At 44.6% G+C, this 22,600-nt stretch overlaps 1 protein-coding gene across 1 annotated transcript in view; it reads left to right on the top strand.

The window, feature by feature from the left end:
• COLEC12 (collectin subfamily member 12) overlaps positions 1–22,600 on the top strand; it is a 186,738-nt gene that overhangs the window by 12,425 nt on the left and 151,713 nt on the right. The window contains exon 2 of the mRNA XM_033178184.1: positions 9,592–9,642. Coding sequence (XP_033034075.1) covers positions 9,592–9,642 — 51 coding nt within the window. The remainder of the gene's footprint in view (positions 1–9,591; positions 9,643–22,600) is intronic.

Below are 22,600 nucleotides of genomic sequence, written 5' to 3'. Positions count from 1 at the left end.
TTGTTCATCTCCAGAGTCCCTTCTACTTTCCCAAATCTCTCCTCTGTGCGTTCTAACATATTAGGAATTCTTTCATTTCTGTCTTCTCAAAGAAATCTTTTCTGGAGCATTCTGACCAACTGAGGGTTAGAGTTAGGTTAGGATGTACACACACAGACACCCTCAGACATGCACACACACAGTCACACGCACACACACTGGGTTTGTTCCTTATTTTAGTGCAATGCGTTCTCCAATAGCTTCCTGAGACTAGTGTGTGTGAGATGTACATTTTTGGGGATTCTGCTGGTCTGCAAAGGTCTTTATGTTAGCCCCTCATTGAATTGAGAGCTTTCTATATTGGAGATAATTTATCCTTAGAATTTTGAAAGCACTGCTGTATTTACTTTAGCTTCCGACTTGGCTGCTAAATGTGAAACTGTTCTTTTTCTCTTTGTAAAATTCTTATAAACAATCCATTTTTTTCCTCTGTCTAGAAGCTTTTAGGATTTTATTTTTGTCTTCAGTGTTCTGAAATTTTATGATGACGAACCTTGGAATGACTCTCTTTCCTTTCTTTGTTCTGGGCATTGATGGGCCCATTCATCCTGGAAACTCATGTCCTTCAATGCTGGGAAATGTGGTTCACTTACTCCTCCAGTGCTTCCCTCCCTCTATTCTCTTTCTGGGAGACACCTGTTGTGTGAATATTAGACCCTTTAAATTGATTTTCTTTTTTTTTTCTTTTTTCTTTTGAAACAGAGTCTTGCTCTGTCCCCTAGGCTGGAGTGCAGTGATGCAGTCTCAGCTTATTGCAACCTCAGGCTCCCGAGTAGCTGGTATTACAGGCGCACACTGGCACACCCAGTGAATTTTTGTATTTTTAGTAAAGACGGGGTTTCACCATGTTGGCCAGGCTGATCTTGAACTCCTGAACTCAGGTGATCGGCCTGCCTTGGCCTCCCAAAGTGCTGGGATTATGGGCTGCAAAGTGATCCCAGTGAGCCACTGCACCCAGCCTCTAAATTGATTTTCTAATTTTTCCTTATTTTTACTTTTTTTCTATTTATATGCCTTTATTCTACTTTCTGTAATATTTTGACTCCATCTTCCACCCCTTCCATTGAGATTTATTTCTGTGATCATATTTTTAATTTCCAAGAGTTCTTTCTTTTTCTCTTTTTTGAGATGGAGTCACACTCTGTCACCCAGTCTGGAGAGCAGTGGTGCGATTTCGGATCATTGCAACTTCCGCCTCCCAGGTTCAAGTGATTCTCCTGCCTCAGCCTCCCTAGTAGTTGGGATTACAGGCATGTATCACCATGCCCGGCTAATTTTTGTATTTTTAGTGGAGACGGGGTTTCACCATGTTGGCCAAGCTGGTCTCAAACTTCTGACCTCAAGTGATCCACCTGCCTCAGGCTCCCAAAGTGCTGGGATTACAGGTGTCAGCCACCGTGCCCGGCCCTTTTTCTCTGATGGTTGCTTTTTTATAGCATCCTGTTTTCCAGTTATATTATCTTCTCTTATCTCTATAAGTGTATTAATGGTATTTGTTTTTTTTTCTGAGGTATTAATTTTCCTGCATTATGTAGATTTCCTCTCAATTGCTTTATCTGGTTTCTTTATTTTCATCTTTGTCTTTTCATGTTAGAGGTTGTGTCAGTTGTCTGATGACCCTCAACTGTCTTATTTAAGAGCAGAACATTACACAGGTCAATTGGAAACTTTTGTACTGGTGGGTTTTGTGAACTGTGACCATCACTCTAAGTTTATCTGGTTGGGCTGTCCACTGGGGACCTCCTGGAATTAGAACCATTAGTTTATTTTTTTCTTAGCTGGTCAAATTCCCCAGAGAAGAACCTTCTAATCTTTACCATGGAGGGTACTTTCTGGCTAAATGGGAGAAGAGGACCCAGGATCTGAGCATTCAGTTGGTAAACTTTCACCTTTCCCCTGATTTCATTACAGTTCTTCTCATCTCCTGTTCCTGGTGTCCACTAGACAAGAGAATTTTTGTTTTAATGTTTCCAAGTAATAAACCTTGAATCTTCTGCTGTGATTAGGGAGGGGCAGTTACCCAGCTCTTTGGGTGGGCAGCTCCAACTCCTTCTCTTTTTTTCACATACTATACAAATCATCCACTTAACGTGTACAATTCAATTTTTTTTGTTATATGCACATAGTTTTTATTCATCATTATAATAAATTTCAGAAGTTTCACCACCCTGAAAAGAAACCCCTACCCATTAACAGTCACTCCTCAGTTCCCCTCAGAACCACCAGCCCTAGGCAAACATTAATTTGCTTTCTGACTCTAGACTTTCCTAATGTAAACATTTCATATCAATTGAATCACACAATGTGTGTGTGTGTGTGTTTGTGTGTTTTGTGACTGGCCTCTTTTACTTAGCATAATGTTTTTAAGGTTTATCTACATTGTAGTATGCATCAGTGCTTCATTTTTTTTTGAGACGGAGTCTCGCTCTGCCGCCCAGGCTGGAGTGCAGTGGCCGGATCTCAGCTCACTGCAAGCTCCGCCTCCCGGGTTTACGCCATTCTCCTGCCTCAGCCTCCCGAGTAGCTGGGACTACAGGCGCCCGCCACATCGCCCGGCTAGTTTTTTGTATTTTTTAGTAGAGACGGGGTTTCACCGTGTTCGCCAGGATGGTCTCGATCTCCTGACCTCGTGATCCGCCCGTCTCGGCCTCCCAAAGTGCTGGGATTACAGGCTTGAGCCACCGCGCCCGGCCAGTGCTTCATTTTTTATTGCTGAATAATATTCCACTGTATAGACATACCACAGTTTATCCATTTATCAGTCAGTGAACATTTGGCTTGTCTCTACCTTTTTTTTTGCTATTATGAATAATGCTGCTACAAACATTCATGTGCAGATTTTTGTATGGACGTATGTTTTTATTTCTCATAGGTATAAACCTAGGAGTAGAATTGCTGAATTGTATGGTAACTTTATGTTTAACTTTTTGAGGAATAGCCAGACTGTTTTCCATGTTGGCTGCACCATTTTACATTCCCACCAACAGCGTATGAGGGTTCTAATTTCTCCCTATCTTTGCCAACACTTATTATCTATCTTTTTGGTTATAGCCAACTGCTTCTTAAACTTATGTTCCACCAGTCCTCCTATTTTAGCCTCACCTTTATTCCCAAATTCCTAAGCCTTTTCAGGATTCTGCAATATCAGTCATTGCTTCTTAGCTTTCCCAGCTGCTAGCACAGGCTTCAGTTTCAGGAGTGTGCGGATCAGTCACCATCATGGTGTGGAACTCCTGAGCCCCACAGACCTGTGTCTTCCTCTTGGTCTGGCCACTCACAAGCTGTAAGACCTTGGGTCAAATTAATGTAATTTCTCTGAGCCTTGGTTTTCTCATCTGTAACACAGAAACATAATAAAATGTGGCCAGGTGTGGTGGCTCACACCTGTAATCCCAGCACTATGGGAGGCTGAGGCAGGCAGATCACTTGAGGCCAGGAGTTTGAGGCCAGCCTGACCAACATGGCAAAACTCCATCTCTACTAAACATATAGAAATCAGGCAGGCATAGTGGAACAGGCCTGTAATCCCAGCTACTCCAAGGCTGAGGTGGGAGGATTGCTTGAACCTGGGAGGCAGAGGGTACAGTGAGCTGAGATGGTGCCACTGCACTCTAGCCTAGATGTTGGAGCAAGATTCTGTCTCAAAAAAAAAAAAAAAAGAAACATAGCAAAATGTGAAATAGCTGGCATACGGCAGATACTGACTAAATATATTAGTCTCTTCTCTTCCCCAAACATGGTGAGTATGCAAAAAGAGAAAGACTTTATCTTTTCCCTTTAGGAATTCATGAACTAGTGGGAAAGAGAGAGACATGTATAACTCTCATTTCCTTAATTTTGAACAACTACTGTTGAGTGCCTATCAGGCATCATAAATGTGTTAGTTGTTGAGGGTACAATGTGACGAGTTTCCTGTCTTCAAATGGCTTTCCATCTGGAGGAGTCAGAACCAGAACTGGAATATAAGGCAGACAGAGTTAAGTGCCATCACACTGATACAAGGGAGCGTACAAGAATGAGAGGTAAATTCTGACTGTAGTGCTAGTGCCCTACTTGGTCCACAGATTGACTGGAACATGTTAATATGGATGACTCTCAGCTCTAAGCCAACAGAACCAAAAACTTCACTTGGAGTCATGGTACTCTGAAATAGCAAGGCACAAAGAATAAACCAGCAGCCAAATTCTTTTCAACATTCTCTGTCACAAAATCTCTGGCCAGTGTGGCTCTGTGCCAGTTACCAAGGAAAGTAGAAAAAGAAATAAAAATCACATTTTAAAATAGATGAGCAAAATATAACGTAGCCTGTAGGATTAAAATGAAAATGCAAAAGTTCAGCTGTGGGAGACAAGAAAATATGAGCTTATAGAATAAGTCTTAAACACTTTCTGTCATTTAATATGTTAAGGTTGCTTCTTCCTCGCAGACAAACTGCTGTCAGAAACGGATCAAGTTATGACCACTGCAGGACTTAGAGGTCTTAAATCTTAACCAAGTCCTTATTCACATCAGAGTGTGGCGGTTGTGTGGCTATGACTGTCAGAGATAGACATTGGAAAGTGTAAGTTGCTAAAGAGACTGACCTCAGAAGAATCTCCTTATCTGAGTACGTCACCTTTGCAGGCCCTGATACTGTAAAGATAATCTGCGATACAACACATTGAGCTTGGATCTATATGGTGTGAGGAAAAGGTTTTGAGAATAGAATATAGCATTGCACATCGTATCAGGCTATTTGTCTTCATGAAAACATGCCTGTCAGCCCTTGTGGGCCCTAGCATAGCCTTCTGCCCTCTAGCACGTTTTAGTCACTGGGAACGCTGACTACTCATTCTCTCTCCCATGGCTATCGTTGCTTGATGTAAATCATCTCCACAACCACAAGCCCCACCAGCTTTACCCTCTTCCTCTTCCTCAAGTTCCTAAACCCCCAACTGTTCCATTAGCCTGAATCAGCTGTTTGCTAACTGAGCAGCTGGGAACATCTGGGAGTGGGTCTGGGGGAACACCTAAGCGAGTGAACTGTGCACCAAGCTTTTTCTGCCCTGAATCCACCCAACTCTTAAGGGTAGCAAAAGAGGATTCTAAAGTCAACTTTTGAAAATATTGACTAAAACAAAGTTAACCATTTTTTTTTCTTCTCTTAGCACATCTCACAGTCTCTGATAGTTCCAAAACCATTATGAATTTCCAAGAAAGGGATATAATATGCAGTGTTTTCCAATCTCTATCCTCCACCCGCCAAAACTCCAAAAAACAAAAACATTGAGAGAGACTGATTTAAGTCACTTCTGTATAATTGCAGTCAGAAGTCATGTGTGGTAACTTACTTGTACCCCTCATGTCTCTTGTGATTTTCTCTCTAATTTTAGAGTTGGATGAGATAGAGACTTTTATTCTTTTAGTGGCTGTTATAAGAATCCCTAATCCTTTTCGGATGAGGGTTAAGATGAGAAGCAGGGAACCCACCCTGTGCTTTATGATGGGTGGCCTGTGAGGCCTTTGTTTTCTTGAACTCCTCATGGGTTTGGACATGTTAATTTGGAGGTAGAAGCAGGACACAGCTAAATTGCTTTAATAACAAAAATATGTGAAATTTGAAGTTCCCAGGGAAATTTCAGGAAGGAGAGAGAAGTCAGTCAGACTAAATGCTGCGTGGGAAAAAGATTAGAGAGGGAAAAGAAAACAAACAAACAAACAAGCTAATGGTAGCCCTGCTGAAATGAAGCTTTTGGGGGAGAATAGACATGTCTAATGGGAAAGTTTAAGCTGTTTGCTATCAGGGATGCAGCATGAACCTCCCCTCTTGTTTCCACTGTGACATCTTCAATGATGTTTCTGTGGCTCACAATGCCGGAGTGTGAGTGGATTTGCTGCAGAGGTGGCACAGTGGTGGAAAGGATAGAGCTGGCCAAGGGCACGGATGTGTGGGTACCATTGATGCTGATATTCATGTCTCATCAACTCCGCTAGGCTGTAAGCATGTGTTTATTGAATGAATGAAAAAACAAACAAATGGATGTCTAAGCATACACAGCAGGTCAGAGTTTCTCTTTAATGGAGAACAGATGAGACTGCAGCCATTAATACAACAGATTACCACATCAAGCATTAATATGACAGATTAGTAAGTAAAGCAGGAACAGGGTATGGGCCTGATGTGTATTTGTGGAGGTAACCAATCACTGAATCAGAGAAAAAGGTGCTGTTCTCTTGGCTGTAAGCAAGTTCTTCCATGCAGAAATAACTAAAGCTTAAATCCCTGCCATGCGAAGACTACTTTGATTATAAATACGTGGCCTTCTAGATTCCAAACCAAGATCTCTTCCCTTTCTTCGGAATAAGGAGATAGTGGTGAAATACAAATATCACACCTCTCTGTTTTCTGTTAGAAATAAACACTGTCTCACATGTGATTATTTTTTTTTTTTTTTTTTTTTTTTTTTTGAGACGGAGTCTCGCTCTGTGGCCAGGCTGGAGTGCAGTGGCGCGATCTCGGCTCACTGCAAGCTCCGCCTCCCGGGTTTACGCCATTCTCCTGCCTCAGCCTCCGAGTAGCTGGGACTACAGGCGCCCGCCAACTCGCCCGGCTAGTTTTTTGTATTTTTAGTAGAGACGGGGTTTCACCGTGTAGACCAGGATGGTCTCGATCTCCTGACCTCGTGATCCACCCGTCTCGGCCTCCCAAAGTGCTGGGATTACAGGCTTGAGCCACCGCGCCCGGCCTCACATGTGATTATTATTATTATTTTTAAACGGAGTCTCGCTCTGTGGCCCAGGCTGGAGTTTAGTGGCATAATCTTCACTCATTGCAAACTCCACCTCCTGGATTCAAGCAATTCTCCTGCCTCAGCCTCCGAGTAGCTGGGACTACAGGCGCCCGCCAACTCGCCCGGCTAGTTTTTTGTATTTTTAGTAGAGACGGGGTTTCACCGTGTAGACCAGGATGGTCTCGATCTCCTGACCTCGTGATCCACCCGTCTCGGCCTCCCAAAGTGCTGGGATTACAGGCTTGAGCCACCGCGCCCGGCCTCACATGTGATTATTATTATTATTATTTTTAAACGGAGTCTCGCTCTGTTGCCCAGGCTGGAGTTTAGTGGCATAATCTTCACTCATTGCAAACTCCACCTCCTGGATTCAAGCAATTCTCCTGCCTCAGCCTCCCGAGTAACTGGGATTACAGGTACCCGCCACCACGCCCAGCTAATGTTTTGTATTTTTAGTAAAGATGGGGTTTTGCCATGTTGGCCAGGCTGACCTGAAACTCCTGACCTCAGGTGATCTGCCTGCCTCAGCCTCCCAGAGTGCTGGGATTACAGGCATGAGCCACTATGCTCTAGCATCATATGTGATTTTATAAATACATTGTAACAAACAAGTATTCTGAGCTTCACCACATTGTGTTTGTAGATAGCATACATCTTGGGTTCTCCATAACATTTCAAGGTTCAGATATAACTAGATCATGTCTCTTTTGGGGATTGAAAAAGACTATTACTGAGGCTTCATTTCCCCATATGCCTCTCTTTCTTGAAAGCCAAGATTGGGCAGGCACGGTGGCTCATGCCTATAGTATATCCCAGTTACTTGGGAGGCTGAGGCAGGAGAACCGCTTGAACCCAGGAGGCGGAGGTTGCAGTGAGCCAAGATTGCACCACTGCCCTCCAGCCTGGGCGACAAGAGCAAAATTCTGTCTCAAAAAGAAAATCAAGATAAGGGACCATGACTTACTTACCCCTGAAGCCACAGCCTGGCAGTCTCTGCCATGGTGAGTGCCAAGAACATGCCTTTGAGCTGAGCTGCCTGTGAGAGAAAGCTGTGTGCTGGGGCAGTAATGGACCCAGTCAGACAGGGTCCCCTGGAAAGGCCTGGCTTTGGCACCTCTTACTTGTCATCAAAAAGTATTGACTGGGCCCAGTGGCTCACGCCTGTAATCCCAGCACTTTGGGAGGCCGAGGTGGGTGGGTCACCTAAGGTCAGGAATTTGAGACCAGCCTGACCAATATGGTGAAATCTCGTCTCTACTGAAATTACAAAAATTAGCCAGGTGTAGTGGTGGGCGCCTGTAATCCCAGCTCCTCAGGAGGCTGAGGCAGGAGAATCGCTTGAACCCAGGAGGCGGAGGTTGCAGTGAACCAAGATCGCACCACTGCACTCCAGCCTGAGCGACAGAGCGAGATTCCATCTCAAAAATAAAGAAAAAAGTGTTCCTCCTGGACAGTAGACACTGGGGCCTACTTGAGGGTGGAGGGTGAGAGGAGGATGGAGATTGAAAAACTGCCTGTCGGGTACTATGCTCACTACCCAGGTGACGAAATAATTGTCCACCAAACCCTACAGCACACAATTTACCCATGTAACAGACATGCACGTGTACCCCCTGAAGCTAAAATAAAATTTGGAAAGAAAAAAAAAATGTCCTTTAGTTGTGCAATTAATACGAAATTGTGTCTGCACAGTGCTTGCCCTTCCTAGACCTTTACCTGGCAGAACTGTAAGTGAGCAGTTCTTTATAGATGCAATAAGGAATCTCGTGTCTACTTTAGGAATGAGATTTTAGGTCTTTTGGTAGAAAGGTTGGGTAATAAAACATCTCTCTCTCTCTTTTTGTTTTTGGAGATGGAGTTTCATTCTTGTTGCCCAGGCTGGCGTTCAATGGCTCACTGCAACCTCAGCCTCCCAGGTTCATGCGATTCTCCTACCTCAGCCTTTCAAGTAGCTGGGATTACAGACATGTGCCACATCTGGCTAATTTTGTATTTTTAGGAGAGATGGGGTTTCACCATGTTGGCCAGGCTGGTCTTGAACTCCTGACCTCAGGTGATCTGCCCACCTCGGCCTCCCAGAGTCCTGGGATTACAAGAATGAGCCACTGTGCCCGGCCGACATCTCTCTTCTTTCCATGGTGGGTCTACATTTAGGGATGTCCACAGTAAGGCTGCCTTTTGAAATGCATTTACTGCGAAACCATCAGCTGGTCCCAGTTACCCAATGGAAGGAGGGTGGGAAGGGTTTGGTTGTCATTGCAGGAGTTATGTTGGCTCCTGAGGGGCAACAGTTAGTGAAGGAGATGACCCTGGAGCCCAGACATTTAAAAACAGGGGCTTTAGCATCAGTTGCCTAAAGATAACTTAACCCCTTGGGTGGTCAGTTATTTCTGTGAGCAGAAAAAGTTGCTGTTCACAGGAAGCATGATGACAATAGCAAATTCATGCACACGTGTGAGGAAGATATCAGAGAGAAACACTGAATTAATGTAGCGTGACAGGGAGTGGCCGGGTGGTTCAGAAAGGCATCTGTCAGGGTCGCACTTTAGCTAAGACCTGAATTCGAAGGAGTCACATTAAGAACAGAGGAAGTGCATCCCAAGTGGCGGGAGCAGACAGTGTGGAGACCCCTGCTGTCTTTTCCAGAAAGCCTGGTGTGATCCGCGAGCAGAAGGAAAGCTGCTGCCACAAGCAGGGGCGGTGAAGCAGGTGGAATCCTGCCCCACCCTCTGCTTCTGTGCCCCTTGCCAGGGTTAACATTGTGTCTCTTCTTCTCTCACAGACGACTTCGCAGAAGAGGAGGAGGTGCAATCCTTCGGTTACAAGCGGTTTGGTGAGTCCTAACGAAGCTGTGTTCCTTCTTAGTGGTCAACCTGGGATGCAGCCACATTCGCTCAGAGGCCATTGGCAGGCCACTGGCAGGCCCTTCATGCACATGGGTGTTTGCGGCTCTGAGGTTCAATTTTGGTTGGAAAGTGAGTGTCTGTGTCCCCGGGGGAGCACAGTTCTGAGGGGCCATGGGACAGGAGCTGCACCCAGGCATGGGGAAGTGATGGGATGTTTATGGGTCTGCTGAATGTAAAAGAGACAGCCTGCTAGACAAAGTGTGGTGGGAAAGGCAAATCTGTGACAAGACAGGAGCAAAATCCCTGGACTTTTTTGATTTTGATATTCAGAAAACATCTTTGCGTAGGCCTTACGCTCCTAACCTAGTGTTCATGGAGGAGTGAGAGGGAGACTTCTTCCGGGAATCTGCCTGGACATAGGTGCCCTGTGGCTGGGGAATAGCCCCCAAAGGTGACAGCACCCTGAATCCTGAAACCTGAATGCTACCTTATGTGGCACAAAGGACTTTGCAGGTGTGATTAAGTTGAAGAGCTTGAGATGGGGAGACGATCCTGGGTTACCTGGGTGGGCCTTGAAAGTCATCGCAAGGGTCCTTATAAGAGAGAGGCAGAGGGAGATGTGACTGCAGAGAGACGGTGATGTGAGGATGGAAGCAGAGATTTTTGTTATGTGCTCTGGTCAAGGAATATAGGTGGCCATTAGAAGCTAAAAATGCAAGGGCATTAATGGATTCTTCCTTCAGAGCCTCGGGAGGGAGAGCTGTGCTTCCCATATTTCTGTTTCAGGGGGCTGAAGGTGATTTTAGGCTTTTGGCCCCCAGAACTATAAGAGGAGAAATCTGTATTGTTTAAACCAACATGTTGATGGTAATCTGTTACAGCAGCTGCAGGAAACTCATACACGCCCTCTGCCTCCCAGGCTGCTGCACCGGGTGCTTTTCTCTGCTTTGGCCTTGCTTCTCTTTGACCTTGAAATGCCAGTGGTCATTGCGGCGTTTCAAAGGCAGCTCCAGGGATTGGAGGATTTTCCCAACAGCTTGTTTCTGTGCTTGGCCAGAGGAAATGGAGAAGAATAGAAGAGAAAAGAGTGTGTGTGTGTATGTGTGTGTGTGCATATGTGTGTGTGTGTGAGAGAGAGAGACAGAGAGACAGAGAGAGAGAGAGAGAGACAGAGAGTGAATGAATCTACTTCCTGTTGCTTAAAAAAAATCCTGGCTGGACTTGGATTAAAATGAACAACCCCCAGCTGCTCTGGCTCCCGCGTTGCTTTAGCATTTTTCCTTCTGGACACACACATCTGCATTACTTTCTGGGAAAACATACGACTTTAAAATAGGAATGCGGAGGCACCAAGCTCATCTCTCCTGCATTGGTTCCCTGGCAGAGTGGCCTCCATGCAGCCCCGTCGCCCCTCCTCTGTGCTCCTGTTCCTCATCTACATGATTCCATGTTTCTGCGATGGGACCTTGGCCCTGTGTTCTCCTTTCCCAGGGGGGGACTCACTGAAGGCAACAGTAGGAGTGAAGATGAAACCAAGAATTATAAAGGAGAACAAAACAAACAAAAAAAACACAGAAAGACAGGAATCAAGAGGAAAACCAAACTTGTCAAAATAAGGCAAAATAAATGTGGAGATGCCTACACATTTTGGAACTCAGTAGAAATATGAAGAACCAAGAGAGAAAGTCTCTTTAGAAAGGGTGACCTTGAGAAAAATTTTTAAATAAATTTATCAGCCATGTTACCAGTTAGATGGGTGGGGATTAGATCAAAAACACACACAAAAAAGCACATTGCTGACAGGTTTTAATTTACGGTGCTTAAGTTATGCATGGGAGTTGCAATGGATGACTCATAGGAGACATGATAACCACTTACAAATATTAGAGAGCACAAACAGAGGCTGGAAGAGAATGATGCCATGCGGTACAAATAGAAGAGAGGGATGAAATTAAAATGGGAAACCTTGGAATAGTCTATGAAAGAGACATTCCTGATGCTGAGAATTCTTGGATTCAGCCTCTAGGCAAGGTGATGGATATCCAGCATAGGGCCAGAGTAGATCTTTGCAGGTGGAAGAGTCTTTGAGATGTTTGTTTTATTTTATTTTATTATTTTAGTTTTGAGACAGGGTCTTGCTCTGTCACTCAGGCCAGAGCGCAGTGGTGCGATCATAGCTCACTGTAACCTTGAATTCCTGGGCTCAAGCAATCCTCCTGCCTCAGCCTCTCGAGTAACTGGGCCTACGGGTATGTGCCACTATGTCCAGTTAATTTTTAAATTTTTTGTAGAGACAGTGTCTTACCATCTTGCCCCAGCTGGTCTTGAACTCCTGGGCTTAAGCAATCCTCCAGTCTCAGCCTCCCAAAAATGCTGAGATTATAGGTGTGAGCCACTATACCCAACTGAAATGATTTAACTCTGCCTTTATTTTCACCAATAAGGGAGCTGAGGCCCAGATAGATTAAGTCCTTGCTGAAGCAAATTAGTTGGAGCTGGGGTTAGAAGATTCTGGATCTTCTAACTCTCAGGATAATGTCGTTTTGGGGAAGGGCTCAGCAGTGAAGTGAAGTGGAGGTGACCTTTCAACTTGGGTGTTGTGGAGGGGACCCTGCAGCTCTGCAACCCTAAAATGGACTGGACACCCAATCTGGTTCCACTGGGGAGGCCTCATCGTGGTTATAGGGCTAGGACTCTGATTCTTTAGAAGGTAAATGGGTTTTCAATTCCTAAGAAGTGGCCAACTGAGTCCAGCAGAACCCAAGAACCCATTTCTTCAGGCATGGTTAAACTTTAACCATTAAAGGAAGATCAAGTCCCTTCCATGCAACAGGTTGATAGTAAGATGGTAGGTGGAAGGTGTCCAGAGACATGTCAACGCTCTAGTCCCTGCCCCTAATCACTCCTGTGTCTTGAAACCAGCTACTTAAATGAGGGGGGTCTCAGATGCTGCCTTTGCCCAACCAGCAGAGTGACACCTGCCAAGGTAGGTGAGTCTACCTTACAGGGCTTTGGTGAGGTTAAGAGAGATGTCAGATGGACAAGTGCTTTGAAATTACAACACTATAAAAACACAAGACTGTACTATCACTCTCCTGAGATCTGGGGCTATTCACACTCTCTCGACATTTTGGTACAGCCACTGCAGAATAGCAAAGTGTGACAGACCTGAAAACTTATTCCTGAAGAAATGTAAAGGTGTGATTTTCTTCTAAAGATGGTAACATTGTAGCCTTTTATAGTTGCAAAAATATACTGGATAACATAGAGGGTTCAGTTATTGTTTAATTTTAGGTATATGTTGCTTATGCAAGTATGATAAACACAACCCGAAATTAGACTATAGATGAGGCAGAGGTCGGTTATTCACAGGGCAAAGGGGCATTGTTTTAGCAAATCACTACTGAGTGGGCCTGTTTCCAAAGTGAATTCATATAGAGTTATTATTCAGAGGTGTTTGCTACATAAATTCAAGGCTGTTTACGTAATAATATTGTGCTTTTTCAAATTTAGCATATTATTACAGTAAAGAGCAAAATGCACGATCTTTTCCAGTGATCTAGCATGGTGTTCTATTTGGTGCAGTCATCCCTTGTTTACTCAGGGATTCATTATTGCATTTTAGTCTCAGCCAGGTCTTCTGGTTTTCTTCAGTCTTTCCATATACCAAGCTTGTTCAGCCCCATTCCCAAAGTTCTGGGCAGGTGTCTAAAGAGGAGATGGAGTTTGGTCTGATGGTTTTGCCACTTCTTTGCTCCTCTAACAAAAGCGTCAATGAGGGGAGACTTTGAAGGGTTAATTAAGTGAGCATTTTCAAGCTTTACTCAGGCTTTGAGGGTCAGCGTTTCTTGGCCTCAGTATGCAGAGCTAATTGGAACGTAACTATAGTTACAATTTGGCAGAATTCCTTTTTTGGGACATGAGGTACCAGTATATTAATTTTTATTTTCCATAGATATGATATATACTACCACCAAAGTGATATTTTTCTACTTATTTCCCAGTTACTGTTTTCATTAAAAGCATCACACATGGCTCTAGAATCCTTTATTATTATGCTTAGCAGAAAGGGTAAGAGAGGTAGCACCACCCCCATGGCCTGGGCCCTCCCTCTGGAGCCTGCATTCTCCCTTTCTGCGCTGGGGGGCGCTAGACTGACTTTGTTTGATTGGTCGCAATGGGTTCTCTTCTGTTATTTTTGGAATCTGATGGGGTATGATAATAGACGTCCAAAGTTAGGATGATAGAGGAGCAAGAGATACATGGTTCAGCCTGTGAAAATCACGGGTGGAGTTAAGGGTTTCCAGTGAGCAACTGTGGGCAGCTGGGAACATTTGTTGTTGTATTTGACAAACAAAACTTTGAGAGAATTGCTTCTTTGGGGCTCAGGGATAGGAATTATTAATAGCTATGAGAGAAAAAGATCTGAAAAATGGCAAACTGTGAAACAGTAACAAAAAAGTAAAAGGAAGCATTCTCTATGGAGTAGAATTCAAGTTTTTTTGTGCAAACTAAGTGGGAGAGTTCTAAGGGGATTGCTGAAAAAGTATTTAGGGGTTATAGTCCAAAACGGGGTATCAGATGCCTTTTCCTTTGCGATCAGTAAGTGTGTTCTTTGAAGCAAGTCCATGAATAGTTTTGTTTATCCACAACTTCACAGGCCTCTCTATAGCTGTAGCTTCAAACAAGCCAGGCTTTAACTTTCCCCTTTCTTTCCTCGAAAAATAGTTGCAGATTAGCAAGTATATTTTTGACAGTTTGGCCCACACTGTGCTGGGCATGTTGAAGCAGCCTGATAAATCTGTGTTGAAGAGAACCCAGCCCTGCCCCTCAGTGCCCCTGCCTCATGCCTTACCGTCACCTTCCCCTCCTTCCAAACCCAGCCTCCAAAGAGAGAAACATATGGAACTTCAAATTCATGACTCTAGTTAAATTATTGAGCTGTTTCTTGCCAAGAGGTTTAGAGAAACTAATGTCTAAAAGCATAGAGGACTACTGAGGCTTCTGAAAAATCACAGCACAGATATGCTCAACCATATAGCCAGAAAGGAAGGTTCTTTCTGAGGCACATGGTGAGTGTATGCTTTGAATGCCAAGAGATTGAAAGAGTTTACCAAGAGGATGCCAAACTCTCTTTGGGAAGCGGCTCAAGATAAACATTTGGATGCCTCTACTTCTTGTTGCTGGGCTTGTAGGGAGCAGGCAGCCTGTCTCCCCTCTCCTGGGACTCTTCCTGGAAGCCTGGCTTCATCTTCTAATTTGGAGAAGGTGTGGATTTGAAGCCATCTATCTCCGACAAGGAGGGCTCCAGGCATCCCTCTCACCACAGCCCTGCAGAAGCTGACCCATTCCCTGATGGGAATGCCAGGAATTTCCATCATTTCCTGTAGGGAACGACAGAATAAGCACAGTGAGAGGCTGTCCTTCCAGGGGCACCTTTTCCAAACATTCCTAAGTGAGGCACAGGACTGATACTGGGAGGAAGTTGAAGGGCAAGGGAACAGTGGAACTTGGTGCCCCCGGTGGGGTTTCTTTGAAATGTCCAAAACCATTTGCATCAAGTTAAGGGGAGAGTTTCATTTATGTGGTTTTACAAATCCTAATGGAGTTGGTATTTCTGATTTTATTTATTTATTTACTTTTTTGAGACAGAGTTTCCCTCTTTTTTGCCCAGGCTGGAGTGCAGTGGTGTGATCCAACTCACTGCAACCTCCGCCTCCTGGGTTCAAGTGATTCTCCTGCCTCAGCCTCCTGAGTAGCTGGGACTACAGGCGCCGACCACCACGCCGGGCTAACTTTTTATTATTTTTGGTAGAGACGGGGTTTTATCATGTTGGCCAGGCTGATCTTGAACTCCTGACCTCAGGTGATCCACCCGCCTTGGCCTCCCAAAGTGCAGGGATTATAGGCGTGAGACACCACGCCTGGCCTCCGATTTAATAAGAATTCGGTGTCAAAATGGCATGTGGGGAACTCAGTGCAAAAGAGATTCTCAGGCTGACTCAGCTGGAAGGGAAGTCAGAGTAGCTCTTTATCTGGCCCCGTATCTTCTGCTTCCAGGCAGACAGGTGGGGCTCCTAAATGCCGAGAAAGGGAGTTCCTTGGCTGTCACTGCTTTTTATATAACCTGAGGAGATTTCATAAACTTTATCACTATACATGATAACCACAGGCTCCCTTGGCAACACCGTGTACCTACGTTTCCCTTCTTCCTGCCAAGAGGACTTCTCACTGGTTAGGTCAGACCCTCCATGCCTTGTCTTTCCTGCCCATCAGTAAAAAGAAGGTTCAACACCACATTCCATGTGATTATGATCTTTTTTTTTTTTTTTTTGAGACGGCGTCTCGCTCTGTTGCCCAGGCTGGAGTGCAGTGGCGCGATCTCGGCTCACCAAGCTCCGCCTCCTGGGTTCACAGCATTCTCCTGCCTCAGCCTCCGGAGTAGCTGGGACTACAAGCGCCGGCCACCAGGCCTGGCTAATTTTGTTTTGTATTTTTTAGTAGAGGCGGGGTTTCACAGTGTTAGCCAGGATGGTCGCAATCTCCTGACCTCGTGATCTGCCCACCTCGGCCTCCCAAAGTGCTGGGATTACAGGCGTGAGCCACCGCGCCCGGCCGATTATGATCTTTTTTAAACCATGTGAAGAGAAAGTCATGTGGAAGAAACCATTAAACGCTCCTTTGTGGATATCTATTATGTGCCAGGTGGTTTCCCACCCATTAGTTCATTGAATTCCCCCAGAAACCCTTTGAGGTGGCAATTCTATGTGGTTTACAGGTGAGAGCCAAAGCTCCCAAGGTTGGTGGCATGGCCGGTGTTGGAGTTAAGCCTGATTTCAGGCCTCAGTGTTCTTTCTGCTTTACTCGTGGCTCGGAAGCTCGCAGACACGGCCATACTCAAGCATCCCAAAATTTTAATGGAAAAGCAAGTCACCATAAATGATCCTGGACTAAATCAGCAGCTGTTGATATGGTCTTATATTTCACAATTTCATAGTATGTGTCGTATTGAACACTTGAGCCCTGAATTTTCCACCATTTAAAATACAACTCCTCCTCCCCACTCTCCCTGGTTTTCATTCACTTACGAATCCTGGTAGGGCTGTGGGAAGGAGAAGGGTGGAATAATTTGTTTATCCAACAATTGGGTTGAAACTGAATGTGGTTTGTTTTTATTTTTGGAAAAGTTAAAGAAAAAAATATCTACTCAGCTCTGTTTTGGTTAAGACAGCATGAAGACATTTTGGTTGTTTCCAGTGTTTGTTGTTAAGGGGTAGAGTGGGAAAGAGTTTCCCTTTTGCTAGCAACTGCAAGCAACTAAGACAGATGGACTCTGAAACTTTCCTTAAAGATTTGAGTGGAGGCGTGGTGGCTCATGCCTGTAATCCCAGCGCTTTAGGAGGCCGAGGCGGGTGGATCACCTGAGGTCAGGAGTTCGAGATTAGCCAGACCAACATGGAGAAACCCTGTCTCTACTAAAAATACAAAATTAGCTGGGCATGGTGGCGGGCGCCTGTAATCCCAGCTACTCGGAGAGGCTGAGGCAGGAGAATCGCTTGAACCTGGGAGGCGGAGGTTACAGTGAGCCGAGATCGCACCACTGCACTCCAGCCTGGGCGACAGAGCAAAACTCCGTTTCAAAAAAAAAGAGAGATTTGAGCTAGAGATTTGACCTGTTCATTTGGAGAACCCTTGGGAAGAGGAAAGCTGTCTCCTTGGGCCATGGATTTTGAGGAAAAACTACAGTCCTCTGCAAAGTTGTAAACTAGAGTGTCTCTTTTTCTCTCTCACTTTCTCCCTGGTGCCCTTTGTGTTCAGTCTATACTATGGGGTTGTGGGGAAGTTGGTGCCCAGGAAGCAAGGCTTTAGAGTTAGACAGTCCTGATTCGCATAATGGTTTTGTCTTTCACCAGCTAAGCCTCATTTTGCGTATCTGTGAAATGGGTATGACAAGTATATGGTGTGTATTCTTTGCAGGATATATCGATTATAAAACTGTAATATGTATGGGGCCAGATATACAGTAGGTCTGCACTAAATTGTGGCTATTACTAAACTGCTGACTGCTCCCACCCCTCCCACTCTGCTCTTTCCTCTCTCCCAGGCCCTGACATTCTATCTTTGGTGTTGCCACAGGTCTCCCCTTGTGAAGCCCAGCAGTCCTCATTCTCTCTGATCCTTCTCACCTTATTCCCTCCCTCCATCAAAATCTTACTATCCTCCCTCCTATGTTCTGTGCCCTGCAGCAGCCTAGTAATTTGTTCAGGGAATTCCAAAGCAGTCTATTTTCTTTTCTTCTGTTATTTTTCTTTCTTCGTCTTCTTTTTTTTTTTTGAGACAGGGCCTCACTCTGTCACCCAGGCTGAAGTGCAGTGGTGCCATCACTGCAGCCTTGACTTCTGGGCTTAGGCGATCCTCTCACCTCAGCCTCCCGAGTAGCTGGGGCCACAAGCACATGCTACCACTCTAGACTGATTTTTTAAAAATTATTTTTTATAGAGATGGGGTCTCATTATGTTGCCTAAGCTGGTCTCAAACTCCTGGCCTCAAATGACCATCGTGGCCCCAGCCTCCCTCCTAAAGTGCTGGGATTGCAGATGTGAGGTACCACGCCTGGCCAGGAGTCCATTTTCTTGCAGGACATTTAAAAAAGTGTAAAGGGTTAGTGGCCATCAGTAAAGAATAATACTTTGAAGGAAGGTAGCATACTGAGAGGTTGGAGCAGCTGCCATGGAGAGTTGGCCTGTCATCGTGGCTAAGAGAATGTATGCTGGAGCCAGACTGCCTGGGTTCAGTTTCCAGCTTTGCCAGTTACGAGTGAGTAGCCTTGGGCAAATTAACCTCTCAGTGCCTGAGTGTCCTCCTCTAGAATGTAGGGATAACTATATTGTCTGCCTGTAGGGTTCTTGTGAGAACCGAATGAGTTCATACTCAGAGTCATGCCTTGGGCCTGGAATACATACATAATCCATTTAAGGTGGATGTAATGTATGTATTAGGAAAAGTGGCACAAACGGTCACAAGTGGGTACAGTGGGTACAGGCTTTGTTTCAGTGCCTTTTTTTTTTTTTTTGACGGAGTCTCGCTCTGTCGCCCAAGCTGGAGTGCAGTGGCCGGATCTCAGCTCACTGCAAGCTCCGCCTCCCGGGTTTACGCCATTCTCCTGTCTCAGCCTCCCGAGTAGCTGGGACTACAGGCGCCCGCCACCTCGCCCGGCTAGTTTTTTGTACTTTTTAGTAGAGACGGGGTTTCACCGTGTTAGCCAGGATGGTCTCGATCTCCTGACCTTGTGATCCGCCCGCCTCGGCCTCCCAAAGTGCTGGGATTACAGGCTTGAGCCACCGCACCCGGCCTCAGTGCCTTTTTTTTAAGAGGCAAAGCAGCTTTCCCAGGGGCCTTCTGTCTACTTTCCCTGTCATCTCATTGACCAACACTGAGTCACAAGTCCTTTTCGAAATTCGTTATGTACAAAGGGAATGGGCTGTCTGTGGTTGGCTTAGACTGATTATCTGGGGAGGAATGGTTGGTGAGGAATTAAGCACTCTGGCCACTATTATTACTTGTAACAATAATATCGGCCGGGCGCGGTGGCTCAAGCCTGTAATCCCAGCACTTTGGGAGGCCGAGACGGGCGGATCACGAGGTCAGGAGATCGAGACCATCCTGGCGAACACGGTGAAACCCCGTCTCTACTAAAAATACAAAAACTAGCCGGGCGACGTGGCGGGCGCCTGTAGTCCCAGCTACTCGGGAGGCTGAGGCAGGAGAATGGCGTAAACCCGGGAGGCGGAGCTTGCAGTGAGCTGAGATCCGGCCACTGCACTCCAGCCTGGGCGACAGAGCGAGACTCCGCCTCAAAAAAAAAAAAAATAATAATAATAATATCTATAATATATAATGTAATATCATTATATTTCAAATGTAATACTGTTATACAATAATTATTAAAAGGAATATAATTTATATTGTTATATATACAGATACATTATTATTTATAATTTGTTTCCCTTATAAAATTATTTTATATAAAATTTAAAAATTCAGTTTATTCATAAAATAATTACAAGTTTACTTCCTAATTGTAACCTTGCTATAAATGAAGCTACAAGGTGCTGTTCTAGTTTTTGACAGTTTATAAAAAGAGAAGACGTCAAAAACAAGACATCAGCATAATAGAGAAGTGAATGAATGAACAAAAGTCATTTTGTTTTCTAGCTCAGTATTCTCTATAGTCTTAAGCAGATTTTGAAGAAAAAAAAAATTTTTTTCAGAAGAGGAACTAAAAAAAAAAAAAAAGAGAGAAAGTTCCAAATCTTAGTGAATATAGCTCTTGCCACATGAAACATTGTGAAATTGGTCTCCTGCTCTGAGTCATCACTATAAACGCTTTCTGCTTCTTCCGATATTTTATTTTTATTCTTTTTATAGGTTTTTGGGGGAATACTGACATTTGGCCCTGATTGACACATGCTCCTCTTTTTATACACTCTGGTAGTTGTATTTTTTTAATAAGTTTGAATATTTCCATGCACAGATAAATTTCTTTCACATGTTGCAGAAGGTGGAGGAATTGAGACTTATCAGGAAAACAAGAGAATCAAACTCAGAAGTCTGCAAAGGTCCTGGCAGAAACCCACACTGCATTCTTACTCCCAAGGACTGCAGATGCCCTATAATCTCTAATATTTGAAACAACCTTTCTAACATATCATTCTCATTCTGTGAAACAGGAAAATGTAAAAGTAAAATTACTGCTGACATGTAAGGTCTCAAACCTTCAACCTAAGATCAAGATTTCCACAGCAGTTTAAATATGTAAGAAAGAACTATGTTCGGCCGGGCGCGGTGGCTCAAGCCTGTAATCCCAGCACTTTGGGAGGCCGAGATGGGCGGATCACGAGGTCAGGAGATCGAGACCATCCTGGCTAACACGGTGAAACCCCGTCTCTACTAAAAAATACAAAAAACTAGCCGGGCGTGGTGGTGGGCGCCTGTAGTCCCAGCTACTCGGGAGGCTGAGGCAGGAGAATGGCGTGAACCCGGGAGGCGGAGCTTGCAGTGAGCTGAGATCCGGCCACTGCACTCCAGCCCGGGCCACAGAGCAAGACTTCGTCTCAAAAAAAAAAAAAAAAAAAAAAAAAAAAAAGAAAGAACTATGTTCTTCCTCTTGTTAAAAGCATTTGGATGTTTAGTTAGTTATTTTAGAGACAAGGTCTTAATCCACCACTCAAGCTAGAGTTCAGTGGCATGATCATAGCTCACTGCAGCCTTGAACTCCTGGACTCAGGTGCTTCTCCCACCTCAGCCTCCTGAGTAGCTAGGAATACAGGCGTATGTCACCATGCCTGGTTAATTAAAAAAATTTTTTGGCTGGGCGTGTTGGCTCACTCCTGTAATCCCAGCACTTTGGGAGGCCGAGGCGGGCAGATCACGAGGTCAGGAGATCGAGACCATAGTGAAACACTATCTCTACTAAAAATACAAAAAATTAGCTGGGCGCAGTGGTGGCCGCCTGTAGTCTCAGCTACTCGGGAGGCTGAGGCAGGAGAATGGCGTGAACCCAGGAGGCGGAACTTGCAGTGAGCTGAGATCGCGCCACTGCACTCCAGCCTGGGTGACAGAGCAAGACTCTGTCTCAAAAAAAAAAAAAAAAAAAAGATAAAAAATTCCTGGCCTTAAGTGATCCTCCTACCTTGGCCTTCCAAAGTGTTGGGATTCCTGGGGTAAGCCATTGCACCTGCCTCATAAAAAATATCAAGATATAATGATCGTCCCACCTCATGTTTTACATAGAAGTCTTATGATTGAATTGCTTTTGGAAATCATTGAGGGGAAATATAAATACTTGTAATTCTGATACACATTCTCCGAATGCCTTCCATATGCCATGAACCGTGGTACAAAGATGGATAAAACAAAATTCCCACTTACCATTTCATTTGCCAGCATCAACACTTATTCATTCATCTTGTTTCAATTTCTTGGAAAACAAAAGTTATAAAAAAAAATCTTTACGGAAGCAAACATTTTCTCCTAAAGATGTCCATGCTGGCAGTGAGGCCTCGTCAAAGGCTTCCCAAACACAGTCTTAGAGTATATATAGAATCAGAAGCTCCCATTTTGTGCTGAAAATGATAGGAAGTAGGGTGTCAGGGATCTACATATAAATTCTGCAGGTGTGAGTAAAAAACGAGTAAAACAGTTGGGGGCGGGGGAGTCCATTAGCCCAGGGAAGAAGAGAGTGCAACATTAACGGAAATATGGGGACGAGATGCAGGCCTTCAGGAGTTCCCTTTTCTTGGGAGATGTATGCACCTTGTGAGACTTGCTGAGAAATAGAAGCAAGCAGGACTCTTGGGAAAGTGTCATTCTTAGTCCTGCATATGAAAGTGATGTGACGTTTACTACCTATCCATAATGTGTTGGGCACCGTGGACAATAAAGAATGGAGACATGACCTTTTGGCTCTGGGAATTTCATATGTAATAAAAAATAGATTTTTCAAACAGCAGTGTATTTGCATAAAAGAAAAATATAGGCCTACCTACAAATTGCCTCCTCTCACCCGCAGAATATCCACAGGCACAATAGAGGGCACTACATGCCAAATGGACTGTGAGCCCTCTTTTCCTTCTGTCTAGGGGTGTCCTTGGTTCAGTACTGGCAAAGCTTCAATGGTTTCCAAATAAGGTTGGGAACTCCTCTTTGCCCCCACCTCTCTCCTTCTGTGCAAGTGAAGAAAACTTATATGAAGTCTCTTTCCTTTGTCCCTCAGAAAAGGCTGGGGACGAGGTATGAGAATCTGTTTGATATAAACCTGTAAAAGAAGTTTGGAAGGCAATATCCTTCCATGGGCTGAGCACGCCATCGGCCACAGCTGTTACTAAACTGCTGCCATGTGAAGCCACTCTGCTGATGAACAGCAGCTACGTTCATTTAAAGCAC

The sequence above is a fragment of the Trachypithecus francoisi genome, unplaced genomic scaffold (genome assembly GCF_009764315.1).
Source record: "Trachypithecus francoisi isolate TF-2019V2 unplaced genomic scaffold, Tfra_2.0 Lachesis_group19, whole genome shotgun sequence".
Taxonomy (NCBI): domain Eukaryota; kingdom Metazoa; phylum Chordata; class Mammalia; order Primates; family Cercopithecidae; genus Trachypithecus; species Trachypithecus francoisi.
The sequence above is the reverse complement of the archived record's forward strand: the minus strand, read 5'-3'. Positions and strand labels throughout refer to the sequence as shown.